At 51.4% G+C, this 26,731-nt stretch overlaps 9 protein-coding genes across 9 annotated transcripts; 5 read left to right on the top strand and 4 right to left on the bottom strand.

The window, feature by feature from the left end:
- Positions 1–835: 835 nt before the first annotated feature.
- Positions 836–1,717, top strand: VTN00DRAFT_8137 (uncharacterized protein; the record flags this gene model as incomplete). The annotated part of the gene is made up of 1 exon (XM_069434958.1): positions 836–1,717. The coding sequence occupies one exon, from the start codon at positions 836–838 to the stop codon at positions 1,715–1,717; it is 882 nt and encodes a 293-aa protein (XP_069286403.1).
- A 541-nt stretch (positions 1,718–2,258) lies between these two features.
- VTN00DRAFT_8138 (uncharacterized protein) lies at positions 2,259–3,474 on the top strand (the record flags this gene model as incomplete). The annotated part of the gene is made up of 3 exons (XM_069434959.1): positions 2,259–2,617; positions 2,720–3,146; positions 3,208–3,474. 3 exons carry the CDS (start codon positions 2,259–2,261, stop codon positions 3,472–3,474), a joined length of 1,053 nt encoding a protein of 350 aa, XP_069286404.1.
- Positions 3,475–4,826: 1,352 nt separating this feature from the next.
- VTN00DRAFT_8139 (uncharacterized protein) lies at positions 4,827–5,647 on the top strand (the record flags this gene model as incomplete). Its single annotated transcript, XM_069434960.1, has 2 exons — positions 4,827–5,219; positions 5,303–5,647. 2 exons carry the CDS (start codon positions 4,827–4,829, stop codon positions 5,645–5,647), a joined length of 738 nt encoding a protein of 245 aa, XP_069286405.1.
- A 901-nt stretch (positions 5,648–6,548) lies between these two features.
- On the top strand, positions 6,549–6,986 carry VTN00DRAFT_8140 (uncharacterized protein; the record flags this gene model as incomplete). The annotated part of the gene is made up of 1 exon (XM_069434962.1): positions 6,549–6,986. One exon carries the CDS (start codon positions 6,549–6,551, stop codon positions 6,984–6,986), a length of 438 nt encoding a protein of 145 aa, XP_069286406.1.
- Positions 6,987–7,839: 853 nt separating this feature from the next.
- VTN00DRAFT_8141 (uncharacterized protein) lies at positions 7,840–10,281 on the top strand (the record flags this gene model as incomplete). The annotated part of the gene is made up of 1 exon (XM_069434963.1): positions 7,840–10,281. One exon carries the CDS (start codon positions 7,840–7,842, stop codon positions 10,279–10,281), a length of 2,442 nt encoding a protein of 813 aa, XP_069286407.1.
- An 841-nt stretch (positions 10,282–11,122) lies between these two features.
- VTN00DRAFT_8142 (uncharacterized protein) lies at positions 11,123–13,226 on the bottom strand (the record flags this gene model as incomplete). Its single annotated transcript, XM_069434964.1, has 3 exons — positions 11,123–12,859; positions 12,914–13,102; positions 13,164–13,226. The coding sequence occupies 3 exons, from the start codon at positions 13,224–13,226 to the stop codon at positions 11,123–11,125; spliced, it is 1,989 nt and encodes a 662-aa protein (XP_069286408.1).
- Positions 13,227–16,439: 3,213 nt separating this feature from the next.
- Positions 16,440–17,768, bottom strand: VTN00DRAFT_8143 (uncharacterized protein; the record flags this gene model as incomplete). The annotated part of the gene is made up of 2 exons (XM_069434965.1): positions 16,440–17,494; positions 17,561–17,768. The coding sequence occupies 2 exons, from the start codon at positions 17,766–17,768 to the stop codon at positions 16,440–16,442; spliced, it is 1,263 nt and encodes a 420-aa protein (XP_069286409.1).
- Positions 17,769–19,287: 1,519 nt separating this feature from the next.
- On the bottom strand, positions 19,288–21,341 carry VTN00DRAFT_8144 (uncharacterized protein; the record flags this gene model as incomplete). Its single annotated transcript, XM_069434966.1, has 2 exons — positions 19,288–20,252; positions 20,303–21,341. 2 exons carry the CDS (start codon positions 21,339–21,341, stop codon positions 19,288–19,290), a joined length of 2,004 nt encoding a protein of 667 aa, XP_069286410.1.
- Positions 21,342–23,718: 2,377 nt separating this feature from the next.
- Positions 23,719–25,257, bottom strand: VTN00DRAFT_8145 (uncharacterized protein; the record flags this gene model as incomplete). The annotated part of the gene is made up of 3 exons (XM_069434967.1): positions 23,719–24,077; positions 24,173–24,788; positions 24,853–25,257. The coding sequence occupies 3 exons, from the start codon at positions 25,255–25,257 to the stop codon at positions 23,719–23,721; spliced, it is 1,380 nt and encodes a 459-aa protein (XP_069286411.1).
- Positions 25,258–26,731: the final 1,474 nt, after the last annotated feature.

The following is a 26,731-nucleotide window of genomic DNA, read 5'->3' on the forward strand; positions in this document are numbered from 1 at the left end:
TGAAAATCCCGAGTTTTGCCCCCCCCCCCCCCCCCTTCCTTCTCCACCACCAATCAGGGACGGGAACGGATGGTGACGTCATCCGTCTTGGTGAATGTTCTGTTTGCTTGTCTAGCTTTTTCGTGGAGGTTCTTGGTGCTTAGAAATTCTGTTGATTTTTTTTTGTGAGATTCGAAAGGTGTCGAATTATGAAAAAAAAAACAAGGAACGAATGGAATGTATGGGATCGATGCATATGCTGAGATTCTGCGGACGCTGTCGGTACTGCGTTGTTCTGCCGGAGATGGAATTGACAGTAATTGGTTGGCGCGGTCCCCGGCTAGGAGGGGAGGAACTCGGTTCGGGAAGGAACATGTCAGCTTGATTACAAATTTTCGGGGATATTATAAGCAGGCTTTCTGTGACTTGGTTGCGGATGATCCAACGGAGGCGAATTTAGCTAGATGGCTATATATATCAATTAGATCTCGTCGATATCTGCTGTACAGTACATACGTTCTTCGGTGTGAGCTATATAATACCGTTTACAGTACACAGGCTGTCTTGTCTTCCTCTCATCTGAGCTGCTTTCAAGATACCCCGCGCTCCATTATTAATCTCAGATTGGTGCTTCTTGGGTCCCAGGTCTATACAGATTCGGAGAAGTACCTGCGATCTCCAGCTCTCGTCTACTTCTGCGCTGTACCTACATCCGTCTTCCCCGCATCGTCGACTTCGGGGCCATTGCACGTACAGAGCATACATACGTCCCCATCTATCCGCGTCCTTGACTCCCGATCTTACCTCCATCTCTCTCAAACTCCGCATTTGAATATTTCATAAAGAGGTCCTCACCATGTCTACAACCACCACAACAACCACAACCACCCTCTCCGGCTCCGCGCAGAATGACGCCAACTACGTCCCCCGCGGGCCCGTCCAGACCGAACTGACCTTTTACGTTCCCCCCGAGGACGGCTCCACGCCCTTCATGTACGTCGAGAAACCGCCCGAGGGCCAACCGGAACGCAACTTCGGCGAAGCCATCCACAAGGTCCAACTGACCGACATCCGCGGCCACGAATCCGAATACACCCTCGACAAGGACGCCTTCCAGGTCCTCCAGAACGTCCCCACCGCCACCACCTACGAGACCTTCAACTCGGACGAGGCCGTCGAGAAGGTCTACTACCCGGAGGTCGAGAAGCTCCTGCTCGACAACGTCCCTGGCGCGCACAAGGTCATCATCTTCGACCACACCATCCGTCGCGAGAACCCCAACGCCAATCGTCAGCCTGTCAACCGCGCGCATGTCGATCAGACCCCCAAGGCGGCGGAGGCGCGCGTGCGTCTGCATGTTCAGGACCCCAAGGAGGCGGAGGAGCTCCTGAAGGGACGGTATCGCATCATCAATGTCTGGCGGTCCATCAATGGCATCGTGCAGTCGGCGCCGCTGGCGTTCGCGTCTGCGGAGTCCATTGACGATAACGATCTCGTGGGCATCGAGCACCGCTATCCCACCCGTACCGGGGAGACGATGGGTGTGAAGTATAACCCGGGACAGCAGTGGAAGTACTGGTCTGGCATGGATGACGATGAGAGGCTGTTCCTGAAGTGTTCGGACACGGTGGAGGGAGTCGGGAAGAGGGTCCCGCATTCCGCATTTTCGGATCCCCGGACGCCGGCGGGTGCGAGGCCGAGAGAGAGTATTGAGGTGAGGGCACTTGTGTTTGGTTGAAGTAATTAATGATAGGTCATGCCTTTTGGATAAAAAGGGGAGTTTATCATCTCTTTGTTCCTGGGAGAAAGAAGAATGAATGGATCCATGATTCATGATGTTTGTTATGCATTCTAGGTTGATTAGCGTTGTCAGAGATATATCAAGAAAATACCTATAGTGTTTGAATGGGCTTAAATTAGATTTATTTCTGTCCTCTTGATGAAAACTATGTGATTCGGAAACATGCCGCTCTTGTGGCCCTGTGCCTTGTATAACACTATCAAGATTTCACAAAGATAAATGTGATTCTGTCCTATCGTGATGACCCTCTCAATTGGCACCCAGGGATGGTACATCCGCAATCTTATTCCTATTGCACGTGATAGACACGTTGCTGCCTGCACTAATTTAAAGTCCAGGTACCTTGCCGTTGAGGCAACTGAGCGAGGCTTTTTACTCGTGCGATCAGGATGAGGGGGTTCTGTTCTGTCCTTTCCCCGCAAAAATCCATGATGTCCGTCGTGTCAGATCAAGCAAGCTCCCCACCATAGATGTCCTCATGGACCACAATATAGACGGTGAATCCGAGGAAGATGAAGACAGGGAACTATTCTCCTCTGTCATGGCCAGTATACGACTGGACCTCGTCCCCGGATACGCTTCCACTGTTCGAAGGAAAATAAATCACGACAACGAGCATCAGGAACTAGAACCACATCTACCACTACTGCTAGGTAAGATTGAGTCTACAGTCACCATAGGCTCACCACTCTTCGGCTCCTACCACGTCCTCTTCCCCGTGAGGTTCAGCAACGGCGTCCGCTGGCTCCTCAAGGTCCCTTCCAATGGCACTCGTGACCGGTTCGACGAGTCCGCTGCTAGAGCTCTACGCTCCGAGGCATTGACGATGAGGCTACTGTGACGCGATACTACGATCCGCTTACCTGAAGTGTTTGCGTTCGAAGACACGTGCGACAATGATCTCAACTGTTCGTTTATTCTCATGCAGTTTATTCCCAGGAAGTCGTTGTATGTTTGGTTCGATAAGATTTCACCGAAGGATGTTGTGCAGGCGCGTCGAACGAGAGTTTTGAGAGAAATAGCGGAGGCCACGGTCCAGTTGGACGAGTTCTCGTTTGAGAAAGGGGGGTTGATTGTTTTTGATGAATATGGCCAGCCTGTTGGGATCGGTCCCTTGCGAGATGTTGATCGTGAAGCCATGCTCGACCGCCTATCGACAGGCGACGATACAGATAACACCCCTACATATGTCGAATCGGGTCCTTTTACGGACCCAAAGTCATTCTACACAGCTCCTCTAGATCGTCGAAGTGAACCCGGTGGCGTTTTCAGCAAAGGCGAGCTCAAGCTTCTTCGGATGTTCATCAGTTGGATTCCAGAACCAGAACCTCTGCACGAGTACGGGAAGGGAAAGAAGAAGCCATTCGTCCTCGCACTCGGACTTCGATATACAGAATGTCATCGTCACTGAAGACGGTGGATTACAGGCGTTGATCGATTGGGACGGCATCTGTGCGGTTCCGCGAAGCCTGGGGAATGAGAGGTACCCGAGCTGGCTGACGCGTGATTGGGACCCGGCTATGTATGGCTGGAAGGAGGAGATGGAACAAGAGGGCTTCAAGCCGGAAGGCGTTTGGGAAGACTCGAAGCTCGCATTTTACCGTGCGCTCTATGATGGGTTTATGAGGTCATGCCTCCTTAGCAGACAGGATGTCTGGAATACTGGGACTCGGAGGAATTGGATGAGGGAATGAAACTGACTCGCAACTCCCTTGTCGCCGAGAATCTGTACATCGCAGCGACGAATTCGCTGTGCACCGTATCGATTATGGATAAGGTATTCGATACGGTTGCAGAGATAGTAGGCAAGGGTAAACAAGAGCCTTCTTCCACGTCTTCAGCTACAGAAAGGCCAGATGGCTTCGACTTATATGATATCGCGTGTGAACTGGCAAGAGGGACAGCTCGACGAGCGAAGATTGAACCTTCTAAAGACCGGCTTTGATGCGCTCGTGAGAGGGGAGATGGAGTTTTAGGAACTGAAGTCGCCAGTCCTGACTGACTATACTTCAACGAAGAATCTTAATCGCAGGAGTTGTCTCGACAAACAGTGGACACTTGTGATTATGCCTCTTTGGTCTTGATTCAAGAATATCACACATTTTAGCCTCGGTACAATGTCCTAGAACCATTGAAACTCCGTGAAATAGTAACTGCAGCGACTTCAAATGAAACGAGCATTGACGCCTGTCAGTCGTTCATAGAAATGAGAATGAGAATAGGGTGAGCAACGGCGAAGTTCCTAGCGAGCAAATTACTTGGAAGAGAGTGAGCGATATGATCATCTGAACCCCTCACCCAGATCACCCTGTTACATCGGTGTGGAGAAAGGGTGACCTGCTTGCAGATCTTTTTTTCTATACAATGTTTTTACGGTACCCAATATACCTACCTCAGATGAGTATCTGGGTGGTGATTTTTGCCTCAAATTCTGATCTCGGAGGTCAGGTCGTCTCATACTGACGTACATGTACATATTACCTAACTTCCAACTTAGAAGTACCTTCTACCTACCTACTCAACCAAACCAAAGCCACGAATGGATTTCCAACGCCAAGTCAAGCTATCCATGGACAAATCCTCGCCCAACGGATTATTCCTGTTTCACAATTTGAATTTCCCAGATGCCCAATGCCGTGCAGATGAGCGAATGTTGACGGAGCAGGGCCAGAACAGGCCCCTGTCGGTGGACTGAGTCGCATACTTCGTGATATACCCGAGGACTGGGTTTCCCAACGAGAAATCCGAATCGATCTCCAGCTGGATGGTACGCAGATGGTAACGTGCCTTGTCCTTGGGACAATGGAAGCCAATAGAAGGGATCTCATTTCCAATCTTCGCGCTCATTATGATGTCGCCCTAGGTAGTAACCTACCTTGTGGATGTGCGCATTCGGTATTGGAGTACTCCACATTACCTAGTAGGTATAAAGATAGACAGCACACAAAAGAGTGGAACCTAGATCCTGGTCTATTTGAAAAGATCCCTTCACCTATTCCAAGTGAGTCCTTCACGAGTGTTTTTTTTTCGTCCTTTTCCTTTCCCAATGTCTCGTGCCTCAAGTCTGTTGTTGTCGTTGAAGAACCTCATCAATAGACAGCCCGGAAGCATTGCTTCTCGTCAAACCGGAGTGGGAGTAGGAGCCAGTCCAGCAACAACAATTACTCCATTAACGCTACGCTCGTTCGCGGCAGCACCCACAAGCATGACGCCGCGGGTCATCGACGCCATCAAACAGGATCACCGCGACCTGGAGGCGTACTACGACAAGATCATCAACTCGCATGATCCCGGAGAGCAGACGCGGTTCCAGAACCAGTTCACCTGGGAGCTGGCGCGCCATTCGGTCGCGGAAGAGTTGATCGTGTACCCGGCTTTCGAGAAGTATCTGAAGGATGGCACCGCGATGGCGGATAAGGATCGGAATGAACATCAGGCTGTATGTCCCCTTTTCCCCAGAATCTGCAACTCTCTGTATACATACCCGTAAGAAACGTATGGCTAAAAAAAAACGTCCGGCAGGTCAAGGAAAAACTCGCCGAATTCCAAGATATGAAGTACTCGAACCCGAGATTCATCCCAACCATCAAGAGCCTGATGGAGGACCTGTCCCAGCACATCAAGGAGGAAGAGACCCACGACCTGGTCAAGCTGGAGGAGGCCCTGTCCGAAAAGGAGAGCGAGGACCTGTCTAGGTCGTTCGGGCGGACCAAGATGTTCGTCCCGTCCCGGTCTCATCCCAATGCGCCGAACAAGCCGCCCTTCGAGACGGCCATTGGGCTGATGACGGCGCCCATAGATTATCTCGCGGATACGTTCCGCAAGTGGCCGGATAAGACGGTTAATCCGAATCCGTCTACTAAATAAGTGGATGGATGGGTGTATGTTACTGTATTTACCTAATGTATGATAGCTCGTGAGGACTTGGTGTAGAGGAAATATGACAACTTGATGATCTCAGATGAGCTCTTCATGGGGTAGAAGTTTAGGAACCTCTCACCATATAAGAGCAATTGGGAAAGGGAAAATGAAAAGGAGCATATCAATGACAGATCACACACGGTGGTATCAGGCTGTGCATCTGTTAAGAGATTGCGTTCGCGTGTTCGTCGATCAGACACGGGGGAAACACCAGGGACCAGCGGTTAGAACTCAGAAGGCTCTCTCTGTGAGAAGCAGAAGTCAGTGTTTCTCCGAGAATCCCCACTGCTGCAAGATCTCTAGGGTAGATGCTATTGGGCACGGAGACATTGAACCGCCAACTGGGGACGAGAGTTCTCCTAGTGCTTCTGTCGTTCAAAAATAGAAACAGGTAAAGACACACTAACCGTTACAGCTGCCGACAGGGCAAATTACTATTATTATGGCATAGGAGCAGGGTACAGTACAAATTCTTCCAGCTGGGATGTACGTCGGAGTGCCATATCCGATTGACTTTTTGCGCCCGAAAAAACCGAGATTAAGCGATGGAGCTTCCAGAGCACGTTGAACTGCGCCCATCCTTTTTTTTCCCACCAAGGTCGACCCGACTGTCTCCAACACAGATGCGATTCTTTCCAGCGGAGTATCTATGCATTTCTCCATGTAGGTTTTTCTATTTTGTTCTCTTGTGAAACTCGACTTCTGGGCACGGCCACTGACGTTGAGATCGATAGCTCTCGTGCTGAGGCTGAAAAGACAGCACCAGGGTCCAGTCATCTCTAATTCGTTGTCATCGTGATACGGCGGCACAGCATGACTGTTTTGGGGTTGGATTGCCATGCACACGATGCGCCATATTTGGCCCCCAATTTTCAGGAAGATGTGCAGCAGCCTCGAACCTCTCGAACAGCAGACGCTGCTAAAGAAAGCAGCGGAGCCTCAGATCAAACGCGCCACGAGGATCTTAACGCTGTTGGTGAAAGCGCTGTATTTCCAGGCGGCTCTCCCCTGCATTTTCATTTTCAGCATCAATGGTTTCCATGCAATACGCCGTAATCTTGGCCAGCTGCTTTGTCCGTCCTGGAAGCAGGAACCCAAGACCCGAACGCCCAGGGCAATGAGATATCGTCGGCTCTCGAGCGTCTCTGCTCACGGCGCTAAGGAGCGCCATGGGGGACTGGTCGGATCGGATCAGGCCGATGTGTCGCGCATGATCTCCGTGAGGAGTTACGCGTTCTCCCAGTTATCGACTACCACTATGACAATTGATCTGGCCGCTACTTAACCCTCCTGAGTGTCTCCAGGGCGCTCGAACCTGCCAGCGGCTTTTCCCTCCATTCTCCGCGCGATATCCACCTGGAACGGGCCGCCAGTGGGTTCAGCTACAGCCTGACGCCCGAGTAGCTTCACTGGTCGATCGGGCGCTTACGACTGACTAGTATAAATCCCCAGGTGCTTGCTCGTGGCTGGTCCACCTCCATGTCGTGAGAGCCGGCCAGATCCCTGCTCATTTCATTTCTGTTATCGTTGTATGATCGCATTTATTAAGTTCGCTTCTCTCGTTTGAATGATTTATACTTGAAAGTCGGCTGCATGTCGTTGGGTTCCGCGCACGTTCCCCCCTTGCTGAGACTTAATGCTTATTGATTGCGGGGTATTAGTTATTGAGACTTCTGGGAGGTAATCTTATTTCCTAACAATAAAACTGCGAGCGCGAAAGCTGACAATGATTGTCGCAGTATGCGCTCGTTTCTGCCCTGATCTCAACATCTTCCTGTTTTTCGCTTCTCCCGATTATACTATATTCTTCGAAACATTCGATCATCACACTGGCTCTCTAAACGGGCATAATAGCGTGCTTTTAAAACCTAATTGTCGCATATTGGCGACTTGAAGGATCTGCTATTGTCCTAATCACCGTACGGTCTATAAGGCAGCATGTTATACAGCTCAGTCACCGCTTCACCGTTTGATGACCATTACCCAGAGTTCCCTGTGTAAAGGAAGCGAAAATGGCGTCCGACACAGATCCGACTAAACAAAAGCCACCTAATGGATCCTCATTATTCCCAGCGTCTCAGAAAAGCCGGAGGGAATCGAGGTATAGTCCAGTCCTTCATGGCCCCACGCGTCCTTCCATGAGTGCCTCGTTGAAAGAGTGCGATCTGAGACATTCTCTGCTACCATCACAATCGAAGCGTGCCGAACAAGATGCAAGATTACTAGTTGCAGCAGATAGTCAGCTCCGTCCTGCTTCATCGCGCAGTGATCTCCCAAAATACGAGGACATTCATTCTCCTCCGGCGTCCAAATTACCCAACAGGAGTGCGACAGTGGTGCATTTTCCTCCATCGGTGGACACTGCCTATAAAGGGTATGACGCTGGTGTTGCGGGAGGTCTTCGCTTGGGTGGCTCCATGCTTGAACTGGGGAGGTCGAAGTCGCTCCTCCAAAGACTAGGTTCTCTCAAATCACCGGACTTGCGAGCAGGCCCGGGCTTTGGCTCCAGAAGAGGGCGATACTCTGTTCTACAGGAGTTGGATGATCTTACTACCATGGAAGGAGGAGCAGTCGATATTTCATTTCTCGAAGGGCCCGTGGATATCAAGTGGAAAGGCAGCCCGCCTCCTGAGCAGACTAACCAAGTATCTGATGAGTCTGAAAGATCGTCACTGAACAGGAGCTACAGCATTGGAGCGGGCGTAGTCGTGGGCGCCGAATTACGAGTAGGCCCTGTTGTTTGCTCGTCTCAATCATCCAACCTTGCCAGGTCTGCTACGATACGAAAGTACGGACAGCAGCTGGCTGAGAGCAAGAACATGATAGTTTCCGTGAAGGAAGCGTCAGCGTGTCCAACGGTAGATTTGAGCTTTTTGGAGGGCACAGAGCGGCAAGGATCCAACTTGTTCGATCCTCCACCACTGGGGAGATCAACAACGGACCTCGTTCACCAGAGCTACTTCTATCCGTCCGACCCAGAACAGCCAAATTGGAAACCGTTCTCCATGAGAAGCCCTTACATAACAATGCTTGTCATTGTTTCACTTATATTGGCTGGTGTTCAGGAATTCTTATGCCAGAAATCAATGTCAGAGAAAGCGGGAAAGGGTGGACTGATTCAGTATAACAGAGTGGCAAATATCTCTAGTGAAGAGTTCTTCTGCTGGAAATATCTCCCCACGCTAGTCATGGTCACCTATGGCGTGCTGTGGCAGATCACAGACTACGATGTTAAGCGGCTGGAGCCGTACTATCAGCTTTCACAACCGACGGGAAACACTGCAGCGAAGAGCCTCAATCTCGACTACGTGACTCAGTGGGCTTATTTCGTGCCCTTCAAAGCCTTAAGATATCGACAGTGGGCTGTCTTTGTATCTTCACTGGGTTCGGTGATCGCTACGACTGTTGCACCTTCCCTGCAGAACCCTTCTATAGCTCCCATTCGAAACCCGGACTGCAATGGCAACGGGTGTCCTAGTGGTTTTATGTTTTTCGTCCGGATCCATCCAGTCTGGTCCCGGCTTCTCACGGCCAGCCTTATCGTTGTCGCGATAGTCGCCCTGATCCTGCTCTTCCAGCTGCGGAGGAAATCCGGTCTTCTCAGCGACCCGAGAGGCATCGCAGGCATCGCATCGATGGCCACTAAGTCGCATATTCTCACAGATTTCCAGGGAATGGACGAAGCCCGCCATGATGAGATCCACAAGAAGCTCAGACACCGTCGATACATCCTGTACAAGTCCACCATCTGGCAGGGAGTGTACATGAAGCAGACAGAATCGGACCCCTATGCGGAGCGTAAAGTCGAGAACCCACATCCCATTATTCTCCGTGCAACTTCAGGGATCGCATTCATCACATTTCTCACCATCTGCCTCGTGCTCATCCCAATCGTCACCTACACAGGCGTCAACGTTGTCGCGACAAATGTTCCATGGCTCCCGATCCTCGTCGCAGCAGTTATCAAACAGCTCTGGACGAACCTCGAATTCTCCGTCAAGATGCTCGAACCCTTCTACATCCTCTCGCGGGGCAACGCGCGGCCCGAGCTGACCCTCACCCTTGACTACCAGGGCACGCCCTATGGCCTGCTCCCCATCAAAGCCCTCCTGAACGGCCACTACCTCGTCGCCCTCGTGGGCCTGGGGTCCGTCATGTGCGACATCCTCACCGTGACGGCATCCTCCCTCTCCCTGAACAACGAGACCGTCGAATCCTTCATCTGCTCCTCCACCCTCTCCATCATCATCACCGCTTTCCTCATCCTCTCAGCCACCCTCGTCTACATGCGCCGCAGACACCCCTTCCTGCCGCGACAGCCCTCCACCATCGCCTCCATCCTGGCTTTCATCCACCAGTCCCGCATGCTGGATGACTTTGGCGGCACGGAGTGCTACACAAACCGCGAGATGGAGGCCATGCTGATCGCGAAGAACAAGCGGTACGGTCTAGGGTGGTTTAAAGGGCGGGATAAGAGGCCGCATTGCGCGGTGGATGAGGAGCCGATGCTGAGTACGTATGTGCATGGCGTGAGTTATATCCGGGCACGGGCGCCCTGGGAGGACGATGTTGGACTTTGAGGTGATGCATACCTTGTGTTTATTTTTTTCTCATTTGTATCCTTGATACCCTGTACGGTGAAATTGTAGGCGTAGTTTCCTTGTAACTGCTTGCTTGGATACTCATGTCTTTTTTGCTATGAATAAACGGGTGAGGAATGAACGGTGCTCATGCCGCACATTTATGTATCTATCTATCTATCTTTAATGTGTACAAAGTCTCATGTAGGCATGATATCAGCTTTTTTGTTGATGTATGAGGAATTTTCTTTTTACACAACATTTACCTTATCCATCCATCCATCTTTCAGGAACGGTTTCATCTCTCAACACAGTACTTAATCCAGGGTATATAGTACCTTATCTACCTAGCATTGTTCACTGTCACATGTCACTGTTATGTTCTTTGTATCGACTTATTCCCTCCCAACCCCCCAACCACCTTATTGAGTTACGTTCCAACATCAATTGGAGTTTCTATCTGAAGACATGCCTCAGGTTTAGGATAGACGAATTCAAATCAACCCGGGACTGGACAAAACAGTCTTCATCTCTTTCTTTAACATGACGCATACATACTACCTAACGTACATATGGTGTACAGTATATTGTGAATTCTGATACATCCAATTTTTATTTGGGTTAGTGATAAAGGCCCCGAGATTTCCTTTTTTTTAATTTAAATGGAGCATAAGAAAAAGAAATTAAAGAATCTGCGTTGTATGCGTGTGGTCGATCCGCTACGTAGCGTACAATATACATTATGTACGTTTGACGAGGAGGGAAGGGGGTAGTGAAACTGAGATGTATTACAAGACAAGCGTAAACAGAGATAGAAAAGCATAGTAAATATGCGATATTTTTAGTAGAGCAGGCCAACAATAAGGGCGGCTGCCGCGGCAAGCCAGATGCTCGAGACGACGGACAGCGAAGAGGCAGCGCCAGTGAAAGGCACCACGGACGTCGTTGGCGATGGCAGGGCACCGGTTCCAGGACCAACAGGGACGGTTGCCATCGTTGATGGACCGGTAATCGGGTATTTGCCTGTTGGGACGGCAGCTTGTGATGTGACTGGAATCAGGCCCACGGAGCCGGCGGTAGAGCCCTCTGTGACGGTCGTGAAACCGACCATTGGAACGGTCACGGTGATGGAAGAATAAGTAATGGTTGTCTGTGGTGCTAGTGCTGGTGCAGCAGTAACAGCGGCAGGCGGATTTGCGCTGCCAGTTCCAGCCGGGACTGGAACCAGGGTGACGGTCGTCGGGATAGCGGTGACGATGCCCGGGTTTTGGGGGACGTAGGCGGCGCAGATACCAGTGAAGTAAGAGAGAGCAGTCTGAACTTCATCCTCAGAGGCCCCCCAGGACTGCACGCACTGGATGACCTTGTTCGTAAAGTCAGACGACGGACAGAAGCACCTGATGTCGCTGTTCGAGTCGCACTTGGGGATGAGGTTGAGCCAAGTGTTGATACACTTGGGAACGACGGTCGGGCAAGAAGTACCAGGGACGGAGCCAGAGCCAGGGTTCGAAGCAGCGGGTGACTTGCCCGTTGGAGCCGGGGTGCTGGTTGCTTCGCACTTGGAGCAGATGGTGGAAGTTGTCGTGAGAGTGACCGTCGAGACAGTGCTGTACACCGAAGTGATCTCTGAAGAGCCGGATGTGATGGTGGCAGTCACGGGACAGGTAGTAACAGTCTCAACGGTGACGACAGTAGTGGCTGTGTCTTCAGGGGCAGGAGAAGCGGCAGCTGGTGTTGAGACTGGAGCTGCGCCGGATCCAGTAGGAGAAGTCGGAGCAGGCGAGGTCCCAGCAGCCGGGGTAGAGTGAGTCACAGCGCCCACACCAGATGAGTCGGGGCTAGCTGGTGTAGAAACTGGAGCAGGTGAAGAGACAGCAGAAGGGGAGGATTCAGCAGGTGGAGAAGGAACTGTAGTCTCTGTGACAGGGCAAATAGTAGTGGATATAGCAATGGTAGAAGTGACGACAACAGTGGAATGCGCTGGGCAAGATGTAACTTCCGGAGCACAGCTCGTGACAGTGATCAAACTGGTGGTGAACACAGTAGAGGTTGTCAACTGAACAGGTGACGTAACGGACGCAGGCGAAGACACTGCTGGGGATGAAGGAGATGAAGGGACCAAGGGGAACGACGTAGTGGCTGGGCCGCTGGGGGGCACCTCGCTTGTCCCTGGGATCTCGCTCGTCTCTGGAATAGATGGAACTGTCGAGGTTGTCTCCGGGAACGATGGTGTCGACTTGGTATGTTTGGGAGGATACTTGGGCGGCGAGCAGTCGAAGCCGATGTCATGGATGCCAAAGTCACAGTCGTCATCATCTCCGGAGTCTGGAAGGTGGAAACTGACTGAAATTGCACCGCCGCACTGGTCGTTGGTGACTTCAGTGCCCTCTGGAGAGCAGGAGGCAATTTGCTTGCAGATAGAGCCGTCCGGCATGCCATAGTGGAAATTCACGTCTGTCTTCTTGGAGGAGGAGACCTTCATTGAACTAATGGAGAAGCCCTTCTTGTCGGAGCCGCAGGAGATCTTTGGGCCGCTGCCGCTGGCATCCTTTGAAATTTTTCCCTCGATGCATTTGCCCTAGGCACAGTGTTAGATCTACTATAATACAAATCAGCGTCTATTCTGACTTACCCCAAACTTATTATCAGGGCTGCCACCACTGAACTTATCCTTGCAGGAGAACCCGGAGAAGTCAAGGTCTCCATACGAGGAAAAGGACCCAAGTGAGAGTCCAGACCAGTCGAAGCCACTCTTCTGCTGGTCAGAACATTCGTTGTCACAGTTGTCAGGGCTGGGGAAGAAACGATCAGTGCCCCAGAACTAGAGAAAGTCAGTGTTGTGCCGATAAAGATCCGGCTAGTCAGCCACATGGACAACGCACTGTAGCAGCAGCCTGCTGGATGGCAAAGATAGAAAACAACGCTGCAGAGGTAGTGACCCTCATGGCAAAGCACTTTTATCAGTGAAAGACTATTGAATAAAAGGTATGTTAAAACAGATCGATAGAGCTGCTTGCTGTTATCGTAAACCAGCGACAATAATGAAATAGAACAAACGAGTGTCAAGCAGCAATGAACGAGTGTCTCGGTTCTGATGGAACTGAAGAGAAGAAGGGCCAAGGTACCTGAAAGAAAGCCAGGAGGAATCTCCTAAGACCGGCGCTCCAGCTGCTTAATATGCAGATGCAAAGAGTCATGATGCAGAAAAGGGAGACACCTTCTGCAACCTCTACCTTGTCACTAGCAAACCAAATGGTATGGAGTAAGACATTCTGAAGGTAAAGGGTCCTGCAGAGCAGAATGCCAGTGGATCAGAGGTTGTATGCAACCGCGCAGCAGGACTTCTGTCCAATCGAGCCCTGAAGGCTGGGCGCTAGCGCAGGAACCATCTGGGCACGCCGCAAGTCAACTTCCAAAGAAGCAGAAGCTGACTGCAGAGCGCGAAACCAACCAGTCAAGGATCCAGAACCTGGTGACAGAGCAGAGATCCACATCGTCGGCGATGCGCGCAGAACTATCCCTCCTTTGCAGTGGCGGATGCCAGTAAGCCACAGGGCACAGGCAACCCTGCTTTTTAGCAGAGCGTTCCTTGAATAAGACTCCGTGGTCGGGGTTCGGAAGTGACGGCTGAAGCCTTCGTAGAATGAGTATTTAGACTGTGACGGTGCGTAGGAGGTGGCTCTGGTTGGAGAAGCCTGTTCTGCCAAGCAGCATCCGGGCTGGACGAAGAACCGAAACGGACATCGTGAAACGCGCCGCAGAACAAGGGCGCTGAGCGAAAATACGAAGATAGAACTGGTCACACAAAGCAGGCGCCGACATAGGAGATGCCTGGGGGGTAATCGGTACACTTATCTCAGTAATAGAAGCTGAAGACGTGACCGCAGTCTTGAGGTTCCACAGGATCGGTTGATACGAGTCCAGAAGTAGCAGACTCGCAGAGGTTGAGATAGAGACCAACAAGCAAGCGACCACTTGCAGAGTCCAGACTCGTCGAGGCCCCACGGACTGCAGGATGATGGGCGATGGATGGTAGATGATGGACGGGGATCGAGCGAGCATCGACGATCCATCAGCTGTCACCGGCTTGTGCGGAGGACCGTGCTTCTCACCTGCGCAGTACTCCGCATCCTCACTACTCTACACTCTCTACAGATGAGTTACCTCTGTTTGTCTTCAGACCAACTTAAATTCCGATATTTCTTAAAAACCCTAGAAGGCATTCCTCTGCTTTCAGCTGAGACTCCGCATGTATCATGACGCTGGAAGCTTCGGCCGGGGTTGCATCTTGACCAATGAACCCAGGCCATCCCTGCGCGGCGAAACGCCCTCTTTTCTATTTTAAAAAAAAATCGAAGCTTTCCACTGTGCTCTTTACTCCACATGCAGCAACGGAGCACCTAACTTTTTGGCAAAACCCCCTGGGCACTGACTGATTGTTGTGTCTGCACACCGCAGTTCACATTCCCTGGCATATCCCAAAATATCCCTACCTATGCCATGGGCGCTTTTATGACACGTTTCAAAGATCTAAAAGGATTAACGAGATATTAGAACCAGCGGCATAAACGTATGAGCTGATCCATGATTTGAATCCTAGGATGAAGCCCTACCAGACCAGATGCGCGAAGGGTCTCCGGGTATCGATTTGGCCCGAAGAACTCCAGTATAGTTTGGCCCTGTCAAGGGTTCTTGCATGCATGTTCGCTTCTGGCCCGGGCCTGCGCTAACACCGATCAACTTGCTGTCTTCGAAGGGGCTAATCGGTGCTAATGTCAGAGCTCCTTGCTCCACAGGACAAACAAGCTCCAGAAAGCCACGTGAGAAGCACGGTCGAATCTCCAATAATAATGATTTGAAAGAAATGTCGCCTTGAGGCGCTTCATTGGGAGGAAGACCAGGTCCAGAAGCAGCTGCAAAAAATGGACGAAGTTTGGACCAACATTATCGCCTAGTAACCAGCCTCCTGAAGCAAAGAGTTCAAGCCCGTCATAAAGCCTGGCTATTATCAAGCTCTCGGGCAAAAAGAATGTTACTCTGGAGGGGGTAAAATTAGACCTGGGCTGATTCTAGCTAAGGCACACCTATCAGCTAGGCTCTTTTGTTCCCCACGCCATGTTTCATATCTATCATAATAGTTATCGCCTTAGGTTTCCATGAATTTCTGCTTTGCTGCTAACCACTCTAGCATTTCAGACTGCTTCTTTTTCTTGCTGTCCCCTCTCGTCCCCACTCTCCCAACACTACAAGGTGAGTATTGACCCTATTCGTCGATCACATTTCTTCATTATTCTCTGTTCCCATAAAGGTCAAGCTCTCTTGGTCAGCAGGTAAGCACATTATTAACGAAGACTAAAAGTCTTCGAATACTTTTTCCTATTTTTCAAAACCACCTGTCTATCTTGCGGCACAGCACATCCTGTTTCTTGGAGACCTACTTGGCACAACGCTCCCCTATTATCTACAGCCAACTTAACCCTGCCCTTATCAGTCGTATGATATTTCCCCTTTCCGCTTTGATGCCACATCAGGTCAGATGACCCCCTCCCTGTTCCTATCGCTAACCCCTCTTTTCCTAAGGTTTAGGTAAGTTTTACAGCCCCGGGAGTAAACCGAACCCGAACCGAACTAATTTAACCCAATGACGATATCCACCAGTACTACTAGAACAGTACTACTAGACAACGGCACCAGAGTTAGGAACATGTCAAATGTTAAAGTCAAACCTCTTTTTATGGAGCTCTCAAGTCTTGGTATGCCATGCGTTAACTTTAGTATACTAAATGCGGTTCACCCTTACTTGTACACCTCGTATACTACCTGCTTCCCAAAGGGGCTCTCTAGTGAAACGGTACAGACAAACTCCTGAGACAACTACTAACGGAAAGAGAGAAAATACCTTATGTACCTAAAAGTGATCCAGGGGCGCTGGAAGCGAGATTGCACACGGCGTAGTCCTCCTTTTCTTTTTGAGTTCAACATGAAACAGGAAGCATACAGAATCGAAGAATCCACTCTCACATTTACCTATGATGTACACACAGTATCTTCCTTTTCCATTAAGAGAGAACAGTGGAACGGAGCATTCTAATAGAAAGAGAGACCCAAAAAAATGTGAGTTCCTTTTCAAAGTGAATTCATTCACATCCAAAACCACCTCACTCGATAGACGGTATCAACGGCCGCAGCGCATATCCATAATCACCTCCATTAGGCGTCCTCAACAATGTATGGATATGAAACTTGGCCGGCTCCTCATTCGTGAGGAACACCCCGGAATGGTGATCAAACTCAATGATAATCACCGGGCTCTGGATCCGATAGTAAAAGGGCTCCTTGTCCGTCTCAAACCCTCCGATCCACGAGAAATACGTCTCGTCTGCGAATGAGCGGACCTGCTCCAGCTTTATCCGGCGTGAACTCTCTGGCAGATAGAGCAAGTACTGCTCCACGATCTGCCACACGAGATTCTGCTGGGACGCATCCATGCCGGAGACAATCACTCCCTCGTACGGAACGACCCGATTATCGCGGTACGCGCCGCACAAGTGTCGCTGGTCGTCGCGGTTCCATCGCCCCTCCTGCATGGCCGGGTCGCGCATCTGCTTGTAGATCTGGGCTTGTTGTTGCGATTGCGGGGGCAGACTCTGCATGAGCTGCAAGCCCAGTCTCTCCTCGACGTGGAGGATACGAGTTCCCGCGTAAGGGCCATCATCGATCTCGTTGGGCTCGGCGCCCGTGAACCAGGGGGAGATCACGATCTGTCGCTGTACCAGGAAGACATTCAGACAGAGATGGTGGCCGTAGAACGACCACCCCCAGGGCCGCTCCGTCGAGGGAGTCCCGAAGACGACGAAGTTGTATGAGAATTCGTTCATCACGGCGGGAGATTTCACCAGCTCACCGAGGAAATGGTTGATGCGCATCGCGGCGAGCGCTTTCTCGTATCCCTCCGGTGAGAGCGTCGCTGCAAGAACGGCCAGGATCGCGTCCCGCAGAGAGGAGTCCTCCAGATCGTCGAGCCGGAGGCCCTTGTCGCTCAAGAGGAACTCGGGGTTCGACCAGCTGCGCCATTCGGGTGAGTCGATGTGATAGAGGAGGGAGTCCCGCTGGGCGGGAGATGCTTTCGATAACACAGCCTGTGCGGCTGCTACGATCTTTTCGATCGGGAGGCCTTCGTCCTGGAGCTGGAAGAGGCCCGGTTTGATCTTTCCTAATAGTACATTAGTACGTTGTCAGACGTATCCCTGTCATGCAAGCAAGGAGAAGGGATAGAAACCATCACTCGTCACTCCCCTAAACGGCTCCTTGAAGAGTTTCCTCCAGTGCAGATACAGCCCGTACAGCCAGGGCGGGTTGTGCTTCGTGAGAAAGTCATGCGCATACTCACGCGCGTTCTGCCGGCACATGGTGGTGAAGCGCGGCGTGCTCAGGTCCGGGAGGTATTGACGGAATTCCCCTGACGGGGATGCTGACTTAGATGTCATGGCTACCTAAGGTACCTCCTCGGTACAGTGCCGTTAAATCCAGATGTAGCAGAATCCGATGTTATGTATGTAGAGCCTTGCTTGATATCACCAATCGCAAAAATATATAAAAAGTAAACAAGGACAAAACTTCACAAGATCTTATCCATTCTATTCTATCTCAAGTAAGCAAATCCAAGAGAAGAAAGAAGTATCGTACTTATAAATAAGTAATATTCACATTTCTATCGAAGGTATCACTCATTGATAGTGGGGAGCTCCCTCCCACATCAGTCCCCCAGTCCGGGGTAAATGATACTCCACCCGTTGAACGGTTCGGCTAGGTCGACGGGTAGCCCAGATGCGACACACTTTATATCATGCGTGCTTGACCTCTCCGTTTCAGACCATATTGCGAATATAAGTACCGATAGAACTAACGATTTTATGGAAGCACCGGGGGGTTTCAACTCGCGGAAAGGGATCGGAAGTTGAGGCTCCGTCCACTTTCGGTGGGGGGAGGGGCAAGGAGGGGCAGTGGGAGGAATGCGTGGGGAGTGTGGGGAAGGGCAACTCAGTCCGGATGCGAAATCTCGTACCGCATGAGTCTTGCCTGGGCTATGTAAGAATTTCTGGAAGAGAATGGATATGTATCCCTCGGCCATTGCACTGGCGCCTGTCATGACTCTACAGTCAGGAGACCGATAACTTAGATATCCCTTGTCTTATTTCGCTATTCGACTCTCTAATATAGATTTCTACAGGTAGCATACAGTGTAACCACTCGCCCCGTAGGCAATGTGGAACAAGCACTGATCAAACCCAAGAGAACCAAGGTTGCTCTTCCACTGCCAAACGGTCCGTCCACACACGTCGTCGACAATGGATAGAAAAAGCTTCGGCCTCTGACCTCGTAGATTGACAGAACAGCGACAAGAAGATTCGATCAAGGGCCGAGATTTCGAACATGATTTTAAAACATATGAGGAAATTGAGCAAAACAGGTAGCCACCAGACGCTTGTACCCGTGGTATCGCTTCGATAAGATAAGAAAACAGCATAGACAAACCCTTCACAATTGGAGACACAGCCATGATGGGAAAAGAAAAAAAGGAAATTTTCCAACGCATTTTATTTCTCAAACAAGAAGACTTTTCAGCCCTAAGCCGCCCCCAGCATGACTCCAACATTTCCGTTATTAGATCCCATCCGGCGCAAACAAAGCACCATAAGAAAAGAAAATTCGTTACTCTCGTCGCATTTCTGCTTCTTTTTTATCCATCCCAAAGGACACACATAGAGCCAAAGGTAGGTCATATGTCGCTGATATCATACCCCTGAGGCATACTCTTTGTTATTAACACAGGCTTCGCGAAAGGTAAATTTTTGCGTTTCATCCGGAGCACATAATCGTATCTTTTTTTCCAGGCGCCAGACAATCATCAAGAGACTAGGCTGCGTGCCCATTTCAGATATTCGTTATTCGTCACTGGTTCTGTCTGAATTCTCCATGGAGAAAGAGAGAATAGGAGTGACGCATTCAAAAGGGAAGATGAGTCCTTCTGTGTGCGTCCATAAGTTTCCGTCGGACCGCCTCGCCGCCAGCATAATTGCTGGCTTTGCGCTTCCGCGTTGGAGTTCTGGGGTCAGCATGTCTGGAATGCCTGAACACACTGGCAGGCCTGGATGGAGAGTTGGCTGGCATGAACTCCCGATGCTGTGGCAGTCGGATCAATGTCTGGTATCGGTTGTGGTTACGACGGAATGCAGTAACGATACCCTTGTCAAGGTGGTTCAGGAAACGCTCCTCGTTGCTGCTCTGGTGTGATTCAGCGGCACGGTTTGGCGTGGGAGTGCCGGCACCTTGCATCGGTGAGGTTAGGCCCTCGTCATCGAAAGCTTTATCCGTCTCTTCGTCGGACGAGCCATTTCCAAAGTCGATAAAATCATCGACATTCAATGCAGCCTCGCCATCGTCATCATCATCCTCTTCGAAGGAGCTATCGACCGCGAAGTCACGGGAAGGATAGAATGCCTCAGGCGGACCCATGACCTGGCCACCGGGGGTGGCATCATTTCCCAAAGCCGTCATCATCAGGTTGGCACCGGAGCTCAGCATTGGGCTCATGTCGGGACGGCCCGGTGAGGCAATGGGATCTGTATCACTTTCATCGACCAGGTGCATGGTCGTGGCACGAGGACTGTTATTGGCAGTGCCGCTGAGACTGTTTGTAGCTGACTCGAGCCAGTCATGGCGGGAGGATGCATAAGCTGGAATTATGACAAGATGCTTTCCAGTGCAATCGACAAGGGCAACTGGTTTGTTCGGATCCGCAATGAAAGTGCCCATGACCGGTCCTCGTCGGCGAGGAGGAACCGGCCGCCGGTTGTTCCCATCGCCTGTGGCAGGCAGCGAGGCCGTAGAGTCTCGACGGAGGATGGAGCGTGGGTGAGTAATGGTCGCGGGAGGAGGAAGGTCCTCGTCTGTCGTTTCACCATCATCGGCTAGAGGGGGTCAGCAAGGATGAGAGACTGCACGCAAGTTCTATACATACTCTCGTAACCACTGGATTCGTCAGATATAGCATCGGACTCCGCATGGTAAATGTTGCCAGTGTGGCCAAAGTCAAGCTCCCCAAAGACATCATCGTAATGCAGACTTGGACCGCTAAACGGGTCGTGGTCATTCTCAATCATGCGACGAAGTTGAGGGTCAAGACTGTCTTGCTGCAAGAAATCACTGGGGATGTCGTCGTAGCTGCTGATCGTAGGTGTCTGGTCACTGTCAGATGACGAGGATGACGAGTCAGACTCCTCAAAGTGGACACGTCGCTGGGCAGGTGTGTCCACAGCTTCACTGGCCATGTCAGTCTCTCCAAATGTCTCCAGTGTGCTGTATAGTTGGTCTTCATCAAAGAATGACGCTGTGGAGAACAAAAGATTATCATCAATAGTGTCTAGGCCAACCCATTCATCCGCATCTGGAGCATCAGAAACCTCCAGGAGACTACCCAGGTTGTGCTCATTCTCAGACTCTACAATCATCTGTTCTTCCAGTTTTTCCACGTCCTGCTCTTCATCGTCGGCGTCAGTGATATCATCAACTGCTCCATACCCGTCATCAGAGCTGTCCTCAGCACTGCTCTGCTGGCCCTCGTAGCCGTCGTCGAGATCATCTGCAAACCTCATCTTCTTTCTTCCCGCGAGAGGTGAGCCAGTCTTGCGCCCCGCCTTACGGCCTTTGTCTTTGCTGCTACCATAAGACGGGGCACTTTCTGCTGACTGGCCCTCCTCCTCGTCATCAGCATCTTCGGATTCATCCTCATCACCGCTGAACCCTTCAACGGCAGAGACAGAAGAAATACTGGAGTCCGAGGAGATTGACGGCTTTCGCTTTCTGTTTTCATTCAGATGACCCAGAGTGACACCCTTTGATTTGGTCGGGGTCCGGTTCACACTCGTACCCGGACTTGCGCTGGCATATGCCGTCGAATTGGAGGCGCGGGGAGTGTCAGGAGTTGAACTGCGCATGCGGCTGTTCTTTGATGCATTCTTAGGCGAATGCCTTGGGGATTGGGAATTGGAGTGTGGCATCGCGATAGGCCAATTTGTTTCGTGTTCGTTGTTGTGTTGGTGATGAAGATGTTTTTGAGTTGCGGGTTCGTGTCAAGGTTTTCCCAGGTGGATATCTGATGCAACAGATGCAACTCCGGAGGCGGGATTCACAGAACAGATATGGAGATCGAGATGGAGTCGAAGGATTCTGATGAACCAGGAGGGGCTGTTACAGGTGGATGATCGAATATGCGGCGGAGAGACGAGGGGAGAGAGGGGGAAGACTTTTTTCCTTTCACCACAAAACACCTCAAGTCCTTCAAGCCAGGACATCAAAGTGCTTCTTCAGTGATCGTACTCAGGGGCAATTTCGACGTGCCGAGCAAGCGTCGAAAGAGGAGCAGATATCGTCAAGAACAATTGAAATACTCGTGAGCTGTCGGACTGGGGAGCGTGCCGCGGGCAAGCCCCCCAGTGAGTAGTTTACAGCTCGACGAAAGCCATTAGGCACACCTTCTCGACGATATCTGGGCAATGAAGTCTCTGAGAGTCTCTGGAAAAGCCAAAAAAGGGAATCAGCGTGGGGTGCGAGTGAGCAGCGGAGCTGTTGTCTGAAGAGGAAAAGAAAAGGAAGAAGAGGGAGAAGAGGCTCCTTTCGACTCGGCGCCAGGAAGCATCCGACGAGGCTGCAGCAGCGCCGGGCCGTTTTTGCGAGCGAGGTGGGGTCGGCCGTCCCGGGCGAGACGCTGTCTCCCATTTGCCCTCTCCACTCACCGCATCTTCTCGCCAGTCAGAGCCCTTTTCTGCATCCCAGGTACGGAACAGACGTCTCCTTCAGACTCCAGTGCCATGATATGATGTTTGGAGCTGACCGCCGTCCAGCATGTCTGGAAGTCTGTTCTGCTCCTTACCTCCCGCCATTCGCAGAACACTCCCCCCTCCGTCTCAGGCATCCTGCTCCAGAGGCGCGCTATCGAATCGGCCATGTACATGGGGACGGACTACGCAAGGCGTTTACTTGCCAGCGCAGAGGTACATGAGGTCAAGTGCACCGCTGACCCGCTGTCTATGACTCGAGTAGGAATAGCTACTTGTCATTGCTCATTACTTACGTCTCTAGTCGTAGGTAGCTCCTCCGAAGCATCTATCTCCGGCCCTGCCTAGCAAACAACGGGCAAAGCACCAGATCAACTGTCCCCGCCAGGCTCGTGCTGCAAGTGCAGGTTGCAACCCACCGGAAGGCCAGACGAAACTACCCCTCGCGATGCCCGGAGCACTTACGGCCCCGTGCAGGCTGCACGAGTCCGTTTACCTGCCCTGGCGATGTTCATCGACAAGCAGACATGTTCATTGTCGTTGCTGGCATTGGCTGCGCCACAGGCATCACGACTGACAGAGTACTGTAGATCTGGCCTTTTAAGTTCTGCCTCTCCAATCGTGGCAATCGCTCTCTGGCCCCGCGGCAACTTAGCCTCTTGATAGTTGATACCACATCCGAGTCTGCTGGGAAACGGCCGGGTGAGATGCCAGTCTAGCCTCCGTCGAAGAGGATTGGCAAAACAATGAGGATCCCGATGACGTCTGATTCTTTGAGGGGTCATCAAATTTGCCTACTGCTGAGGGGCCGACCGGGTCTGGGACCTATGCGTAGGCCACTTCGCGTCTTCTTCAGGGAAACTTGTAGCTATGCTAAATTCTAATCATACGACTTCCTCACACTGTGACTGGCTGCAAGCTGACATTTTCTCCATTCTGCCTCGGTGAGGCGCCAACCGTATTGCTCGAAAATGGGTCTTTTCTGCTTTCTCTTTCTTTTTTTGCCTTCTTTCTTTCTCGCGGGCCCCGCCCTTCCATGCAATTTTTTACTCCGCAACGATTTCTTTGCACCTTTTAGTGCGGCCTGTGGGGTTTTCGCTTACTTCACGATCTGCACAAGGGATGCTTGGCGAGCCAAGACTGGTCAGGTGGCAATGCAGGCCCTAGCGTGGCCTCATTGGTCAATGGGTGCCTCCTGCACTGCACGTTGGCCGTCAATGCAGATTTTCGATATCACGGTCGTGGGAATCTCATGCACAGTGCGATGCCAGGCGCCGCCGGTTTTCGAGCGTCTTGAAGGCTCAGGAATGTCGTGCAGCGACGGTGATTCATGACTCTTTTCCAGAATGCCTGCTCGAGCGCGTGCCCCAAAATTAGCTTCCATCGTCACAAATCGGCCCCGTTTTTCTGGGCCGTCGACGGTCCAACGATTCTCAACCATGGCGCGCGTAGCTCTAGGTTCCCAACTAATAATCACAGATGGACAAGTGGCCTGTATGCCGCTCAATCCGGAAGGGTATCAATAACAACATACGCACATCTGCGATCCGATGAACACCCCAACGTTTATACACGGTTGAACCCTTCGGGTACCGTTGATCTAGGTTCCCGGATAAGGTTCTATTTTGTCAGGCTTTTTCCGGATCGTTCTGCGCCGAGATGAGGTACTGGGCTGGGCCGGTGGGGACGACAAGGAAGGATGGTCATCCTCCCTCTTTCCCTCTTCTTCCGCCGCAGCGAGGGCCGCCTCCCGTGCCTGTTGTGCCTCCTGGACGCCTTCGCGGACCTCTTCGATGGCCGCACCTGGAGGGGCCGTAGTGGTGAGCGTCTTAGTAGCCCGGATCTGCTCCGTGGATTCTGCGTTCATTTTGGCGATTTCCTCCTCTGTCACGAGCCGCTCCTTTTCCAGACGGACCTCACGCCCGCGCTTGTGACAGTACCAGAGGACGAAGAGAAGGACTGGTCGAACACATGTCAGTGCTGACAAACAGAGTACAGACTAAGTTGTAATGATATGCAGAAAGTTTGGATGCAGGGTGCCAGTTGGCACTTACTGAACAATGCCAAAGACCACAGGACGTTCATGCCCATGATCGCCGGGAATCTGGCTCTCAAAAAGGCAACAATTGACCGCAGCATTCCCACGATAGCGGTTGGTTTTCCAACCAACTCCTTCAGGTTGGGTGTCTTGAAGCCCATTTTTCTTGCCGCCGCCGCCGCCTTGCCCACGTTTTCCATATTGACCCCGCTTGTTTCGGCCTTCTCCGCTGCAGCGGCGAGAAGTTCAGGCCCCAAGGTGTCCGTCACCTGGTCAGGGAGCTGTTTGACCAGCTTCTTGAGGAAGCCTGGGAGGTCGTTGTAGGTCTGCTGTAGCTGCTTGTGGCCGTTGGTCAAGAGCGACTCGAGGTCGTGATAGGCAGTAGGCACGCCGTCGATCAGATCCTTGAGGACCAGGTTGAATCTGCGCAGTAGCTCCCGCGTCTCGTCACTGATGGAGAAGACTCTGTTATTCTCAGCAGCCAGGTTAAGCCGCTCCAAGACCTCCGTTATGTCTCGTGCTTCCTGTTCTGCCTCCTGGTCGTCCTCGACGCCTGCATGTGTCAGCTGGGCACCAGGAGTGTTCAGTCTTTCAGAGACGTTTGAGACTCTTGGAGTAACTGCTTCTGAATTCTATTTACGCAGTCGTGGATCAGTAACTGGCGATGACAGAGGCAATGCAGATAGCTGAACCTACCTTTTCCCTACTATCTACAGACTTCTTCCACATCCAACTCCACGGCCTCGTCTTCTTGGTCACCTTTTCTGCCCCTCCACGGCTATCCTGCTCTGCGACTCTCTCCGCGACTCCAGGTCTACTACCTCTTACTCTCTCATCTCCCTCGTCACCCTTTCCCTTTTCTCCCACTGCCACATCCTCGGTAGGCGACACAGGCAGTGGGATGTCCTGCGCCTCGACCTGCGCATCTCTCCCCACCGGTGGTGTGGAGCCATCCTTTGAGTCACCCTCCGCGGGCTGAGAGACAACACGCCGCAGGAATGCCTCATCCTCATCGGTCAGGACCGGGACCTGGGTCTTGCTGGTGCGGGAGAAGCGTGTCTGCGCCTTAGCTCTGATGTGGTTGAAGTATTGCATCGCCATGGTAGCGATTGAAGAATATATCGTTGTAAGAGATACTGAGAACAATAAGATGATCAGAGATGTAAGAAGGGCTACGGAGATGATAAGTTGAAGGAATGTGATACAGGTGCTTAGGTACCTAGGTAGGTAGCTAGGCATCCGCGATAGGCACTCGACAAGACCCGCGCAGACATAACCCAAGGGGTATCACTATCAAGCAAATACTTATCGAATGAAGATAGGATCTCAATAACTACCTCCTAGGTAACTAGGTAACGATCAAGAGTGGAGAAAAAGAGAATGAGAGCTAGGAAAGGTGACTCATTGTCAATAACCCCCCTCCTCTCTCTCCCCTCCCCATGGGAGTGACGAGATGATATTAGCCTATGGGATTGGAGGGGTTCGTCCCAGCCACCTGACCGCATGCGTACCCCGTTGCACAGCCACAGGATCCGATCCGTCATCTGGGCCCGTGACTCCACCGTGTCCGATTGGGTAATTTCCACTGCCGATCCCATACCTATCTACCACACGATCTGTGACGCAAACGCACACACATCAGCATGCACAAGGATGGAGTACAGTATGGAGTACAAAAAGAAAATACAGATAGATTATTCCCCATCAGTCTGGGGTCTACAGTACAGTACAGTATCGTAGTTCGACTTCCCAGCATTTCGGTCGAAGTGGAGAGAGCTTGCTTCTCCATGTATTAATACCTCTCCCTCTCCGGGCCCAATGTAGACTAGATTAGATCGATTAGGTTAGGTAGAGTTGGGAAAAAAAGACTCAATATGGATGCTTACTTGCTTGCTGCCTTGAAAAGTTTGGGTTTTTTTTTCCAGCAAAATCACCTCGTGCATGGATATCTCAAGCGAGCAAGAAAGTCTTGCAACGACACAGGTAGGCGTGATAAGATAGATAGGAGGTACATATACACATACATCCCTCTTTCTCTATATCTCTGCATTGCAAACGTATTGTTATCTAGAAATAAGTCTAGAAAGACATCCACACATCCACCTTGGTTGGAATTAAAAAAAAATCCCACAGATATGCATTCCCCCCCCCCCCCCGCCTCCGCCCCAGTCCTCCTACCTAGGTAGCTAGACCGAAATCGATCTTTCTCTCTTTCTCTCCCTCTCCATCATCGAGCATATGCCTGACCGGCTTCGTTTCGTGCCTGCCTGTCGCTCCGGAGTTCAAGGCAGGGGCCAAATAAATACCCGGGTCATAGTCCTCTCTATACGCGACCTTCGTAGAAAGCTGTACGGACGACATCTGGCGAGCTCGCAATGTCTATAAATACCCTCACCACCCAAAGGTTCCGGTTTGGAATTTTCCTCCTCCCATTTGCCTGCTTGCCTCCCGTTACCGCGGGCCCAGTTCTGAACTCCAGGAAAAGAAAAACAAAGACACAAACACCTCCATACCAGAATTCCAGAGAAAAGACTAGGAAGACTGCTTTGCCCCGGGATGGCGAATTAAATGCAGT

The sequence above is a fragment of the Thermoascus crustaceus genome, assembly GCF_041956765.1.
Source record: "Thermoascus crustaceus strain CBS 181.67 unplaced genomic scaffold VTN00scaffold_5, whole genome shotgun sequence".
In the NCBI taxonomy this organism is placed as follows: Eukaryota; Fungi; Ascomycota; class Eurotiomycetes; order Eurotiales; family Thermoascaceae; genus Thermoascus; species Thermoascus crustaceus.